The 5,638-nt window shown below is 36.4% G+C and overlaps 1 protein-coding gene across 1 annotated transcript; it reads left to right on the top strand.

Moving 5' to 3' along the window:
• Window positions 1-1,292: 1,292 nt before the first annotated feature.
• Window positions 1,293-5,106, top strand: LOC129571816 (uncharacterized). The gene is made up of 7 exons (XM_055451669.1): window positions 1,293-1,529; window positions 1,644-1,837; window positions 1,902-1,959; window positions 2,111-2,291; window positions 2,470-2,852; window positions 3,014-4,497; window positions 4,670-5,106. Exons 1-7 carry the CDS (start codon window positions 1,497-1,499, stop codon window positions 4,710-4,712), a joined length of 2,376 nt encoding a protein of 791 aa, XP_055307644.1. The 5' UTR covers window positions 1,293-1,496; the 3' UTR covers window positions 4,713-5,106.
• The last annotated feature ends 532 nt before the right edge of the window (window positions 5,107-5,638 follow it).

Below are 5,638 nucleotides of genomic sequence, written 5' to 3' on the forward strand. Positions count from 1 at the left end.
ATGAACGAGAGTAACCGTGAGTCTAGGAAATAGCATTTTTCTGCATTTTGTAACTAATTCGTCATGGGCGGCCAAAATGCATTTTTAATGGCGGCCAAAGTTATTCCTGAGAATGACTCTTAGCCGCCGGCGGCCAAAAGCAATTTTTTTCGGCGGCCCGAAAAATTCTCGGAAATCACACTTGGCCGGCGGCGGCCAAAAGTCAATTTTCCGGAGGCCAGAAGTAATTTTCATAAAGTTATATTTGGCCGCCGGCGGCCAAGAGTGATTTTCGTCGGCGGCTAAACCGTCGGCGGCCAACTTACACTGAGCCATAATATCGTTGGGAAGTTATCAAGATCGAATCCTGATAATTTATCAACATTCAATCTTAATAATCATCAAGTTCTGGAAGTGGGTTTTGGTGGATCCTCAGGATCGACCAGAACTGCTCCCAGTTGTGTGAAGTGGATCTTCAGGATGGGCCAAGGGCAGTGTCAAACCGGATCTGGTACATCCTGAAGATCCACTTCCAGAACTGGGAGCAGTTCTGGTCGATCCTGAGGATCCACCAAAACCCACTTCCAGAACTTGATGATTATTAAGATTGAATGTTGATAAATTATCAGGATTCGATCTTAATAACTTCAAAACGATATTATTAAGATTCATCCGGTAACTTTATTATTTGAATATAGTTAATAACCTGATAAAAAGTTGATAGCGTTATTAAGATTTATCGGTATTATGATCGGATCTCAATAATCTCTAAAAATTATTAGAATGGTTATTAAGATACGAATATGGTACAGCTATACTGACATGAAAAACAAAATTCAGGCTGCCGTCGACGAAAGTTCAACGTTTTAAAGCGGGTTGAATTTAACTTTCAAACCATTTTGATCGATTCATATTCTGGTTTTTTTCTATTTCAATCATTTCATTTCTAATCAAATATTTTTTCTTATATTCAAAATATCCACAATATTCACCACTTTTTGTGATGTATGAAGCCCCTTGCGTCTTTCAATAAGAATACTTTCGAAATTAAATCAAATTAATAGGTAATTCGTAAACCCTTTTGTAATACTCATATTTCTAACGAAATTCATAACCATTCATATTCATATGAGATTCATGAATAAAAATAAATTCAATGAAAAAAAAATCCGAAAATGTTTAAATTTAAATTGCACAAAAAAGCGACCAATGGAAAGCATTGTAATATATTTTCCAACAATTTTTTCGTTAAATTTGGAATCAAGACAAGAGTCTGTAAACGCACCCATTTCCTTTGACGTGTATCGTTTGACAGTAGAATTTTCTGGATCATATTTGCGGCTACGTCCCACTTGCGCTATCGTTGTGTAAACACAATAGAACAATAGGCAAACCAAGCTAAGAACTAAGAAGTCTTAGGAGAAAATTCATGAAAAAATCCAACTTCAATTAATTCCACAAAAAAAGCATCCGTTGCTTCTGATGAAGACTATCAAAACATTGTAACAGACGGCAAAATGACGAGTGTCGATCGGTCTCACGACAAATCTGTAAGTAGTTTCAATTATGCTCTATAAGAAAAGTGCTAATGCTGGCTTAATGACACATATAAGGCTATAAGTAAGAAAAATCTAATTTAATTTGTGTCTCTTCAATTTCCAAAGGATTCTCACGACAAGTTTTGTTGGAATTGTCATCATAAATGCCTGAAAATCTCATGTCCGAATTGCTTTCGATCATTCCACGAAAAGTGCCTGAAATCGACCGATGCTTTTCGTTGGAATGACAAGGACAAGTCCCTGGTGAGCTGCACAGTTTGCACGGTCAAAGAAACGTCGAAAGATGCCTGTGTCGGCATGTAAGTGTGAATGAAAATTCAGAGCGATTGTTTTGGACAAAACATGACACTTTTTCACTTCCAGGCAAGGTCATCTGAAAATGCTGAAGCACACGATGGTCAACATTCTAAACAATCCAGACGTAAGTTAAAATCAATCGCTTGTTTTCTCAGACAATTTCTAATGGGAATGTATGGAATAGAAAATATTTGTTTGGAATTCTTGGTGCAGAATAGACCAATTTTAATCAAAAGTTGTTAACTGGAACTTGATAATTGCTTATTTGATTGCAGTTCCGCGTGTTCAAGGACTTGTCAGCATTGAAGAAGGTAGCAAATTACTGCGATATCGTCGTCAACCCAATCGATTTGGATGAAATTGATCGAAAGATTTGTCGTGAGCTCTACAATAGCTTCTATGCATTCCTCGTCGATATTGATTGCATTTACCACAATTGTTTCGTTTACTATGGCGGTGAGTATCAATAAGCTGATTCCAATTTTTTTTTCAATAAATGAAGAAGTGGACAATAGGGCAAATCAAGAGTACTTTTAACGTAATTTTTGCTTGTTTCATTTTTGTCATGAAAAAATCGAAAATACTCAATTAAACAGAAAAATCCATTGAATAATTCAATGTTAAATCATTTCAGAACGTCACGAGCTCACGGAAATCGCAAAAAGTTTGTTCAAATTTTCGAAGCTCGAAACCGAAGCCATTTCAAGTTGCGTCGAATGTTACGAGAACAAACATTTGTATCCAACGGAATGGCGTATGATGACATGCAACAAGCCACATTTGGTTCTATGGGCAAAACTCGGTCGATCATTAACCTTTTGGCCAGCTAAGAAAGGATTCACACATTGGCCAGTGAAGTTGATAAGCATCATTGGTGATGAACTCAAAGTCGTTTTTTTCGAATCATCCGAATTTGTTAATATTTCGGCACACGACTCTTGGATTTACTCCACAAAACATGCGACTGCATTGAACCAGCGATTCTACGATCCAAATTACATCTATTTTGCTTTGAAGGTAAGGCACAATTTGCCAAATGTTCAAATTTTGAAGATTTTTGGCACATTTCTTCATATAATAATATGCATTTTTGCCTGATGTTTGGATTTGATATCAAAAAGAACGTTTCCAACTCTTCGAAGCTTGAAAAATATCTCAACTTTGTTCGTTGTCCACAGGAGGTCAATCTGTATGGGAAAAATGTCGAAACAAAGTTCGGCCGTTTCCAGACTGATTTGGCGTGCATTAGATTCGATCGAGATCACCTGAATGATCACATGGCTGCAATGTTCCCAGAATACAATGGCACTTCATCCATATCCCAGTCACAAGAAAACCTTCACCAAAAATCGGAATTGCCAAACGATGACGATAAACCGATTCCTGAAAAGCGGCCACGAATCTCAGTACATGCAGCTCAACCTTTGATTCCAACTTTGCATACATCGATTGAAAACGATTTATCTGGGAGCATTTCAGATTCATTAGTTTGGGAACATTTCAATGTGAAGCAAATCATCGAGGAAGGCTTCAAGGTGATGAATGCCAATATGATGTCCATCATCGACAAAAACATAATGAATCTGCTGAACTCCAGCAAATCGAAATTGGTGCAAGCAATCCCGACAAATCGGCATGTCAAGGACATTTCCGCTTATCAAAAGAAGAATAAAGAACTGTTCGATAAACTTGAAGCGATGACATCCGAAGGAGATGAGGCAAAAAGCATGCTTGCCAAAGCAAAAGAAGGGCATGCAGCGGAAATTTGCACGCAGCAAGCAAAGCATGAAAAATTGGCTCAGAAGCTGCGAAAGGTGACATCGGAACGGAATGAAGCAAGAAGTGAATTGGCCAAAGCGATTCAAAATCGTGCCAAGGAAACCACTTACGAAGCACAATATAAGGAGCTTGCTGGTAAATTGCAGGCCATAACATCAGAACTGGCTTTGGCAAAAAAAGCACTGGTCAAAGCAAACGAAAAGCATGCAAAGGATAAAGGGTGTCTCATGGAGACGGTCAAAAAATACGAAACTGATTTGATTAAAGCCAATCACCTGGTGAATGACACGATACAACAATCCGAGAAAACTCCCAACAACACCAAATTCGAGCATGACATCCAAATGGAGAGTCTAAAAACAAAGCTTCAAGCTGAATACAATGAATCATCGCTGAAATGTCAAAAGGAACGAGTGGTAGCTGAAATTGACCAATTCAAGAAAGATCACAGCGCAAAAGTGGCCGAAATGGAAAATCAAATGCAAACAGAAAAGCATGAATCGATCAAAAAGGTCCAATCATCCGTCAATCTTCGTCAAAATCTACTAAAACAGTACAACGATGCTCTGACTAGCTATCGCACGAAACATGCTGCCGACCTGAAGAAGCAACAGTCGCAATTTTCTATTCAGATTGCAAATTTGACCAAGATTTATTCCGAAAAGGAAGCGGACATGGAAGAGAAGGCTCAAGCGGCTATTGAAGCAAAGAATCGCATTGAAAAAGAGCTCGAAAACAAGTACAAGAATATTGTGGCCGGTGTTAAAGCCAACGCTGAATTGGAACGTTCGCAAATCGTTCAACAAGGTCTTACACGTTGCATGTGCTGCAAAAATCTACTCAAAGTCGAATCATTTTGCAATGAAAAATGCGCTCGAATGTGGTAAGGAATGGCATCTTATTATTAATTGAATTAATTTTGAAAATAATCGTATAAAGTGTATGATCGCGCTTACAAAAAGGATCACTTCGGTGATTGTTACTAGAATTGTAATTTGAAAGACTTGATTAAAACGCTAATTTCATCATTTTTCATCTATTCTGTATTTTCATAGGACATCTTGGGCGAAGAAGGACTCAAATCAGACAGATAAATGATTTGAAAAATTCATCAGACACATGATACCATCAGATCAGAAGTTACAACATAATACATACCACAAATAATCAATTCCAATCCCACATAAACTCAACGATAACCAGTCTTTTTATCACCAAAAATTAAAGTTAATTCAATTTTTTGCATGACAATTTAAAAAGTACAAATTTCTTAGTACAAAATTTACCATTGTATTTCCCTCAAACTTGAACGAATTTCCAATTTGCTGGGATTTATAAATTGTAATTTAAATTTCAATTTTCTTTTGAAGAAAAAATGTTTGATTCTCATTTCTTTAAAATGTGATGAAAAAAACACAAATAAATTGTAATTAAAAACATTTTTATTGAATAATGAACAAAATAAAAATATTCACAAGTTTTCCTGTAAAAATCCAGATAAAGAATTCATTCGATTGGTAAATCATATGAATCGTTAAAATATCTACCGTCATTTAAATATTGATGAACAATAAATCAAATTGAATTGAATATCTAACGGTCAAATTGACACTCTCCACTTGAGAGTAGTGTATGCTTCACAGACTTTGTATTGGAAAAATTAGAGTATGTTCTCAAGCGGTCAGCAAATCTCTAAAGAATTGTTTTTTCAACAAGTATAGGTTTATCGTCTTTTGCAAAGTTGTACAGTTTGAAAATATCAGCAATTTTTGCGAGGACACCATTTCGATGTTTTCTGTCATCAAAATCAAAATCGCCAAAAAACCACGAGTGAAACATTCTCTGCTTTATTATAATATAGGTAAAAAAAACATAAACTATTCTCAATCTCAACCATAGATATGACAGAGCCTTTGAACGGACTCGTTTGCAGTAAGCCATACTTGTTCCTCATATAAGATCGATTATGACAAGTGTTATTTATACTGATGTGTTTAACGTCAACAGGGTGCGGCAAGTTTTCA

This window comes from Sitodiplosis mosellana, unplaced genomic scaffold (genome assembly GCF_009176505.1).
Source record: "Sitodiplosis mosellana isolate CC-2019 unplaced genomic scaffold, AAFC_SMos_1.0 Smas_scaffold_3445, whole genome shotgun sequence".
NCBI classification, from domain to species: Eukaryota; Metazoa; Arthropoda; class Insecta; order Diptera; family Cecidomyiidae; genus Sitodiplosis; species Sitodiplosis mosellana.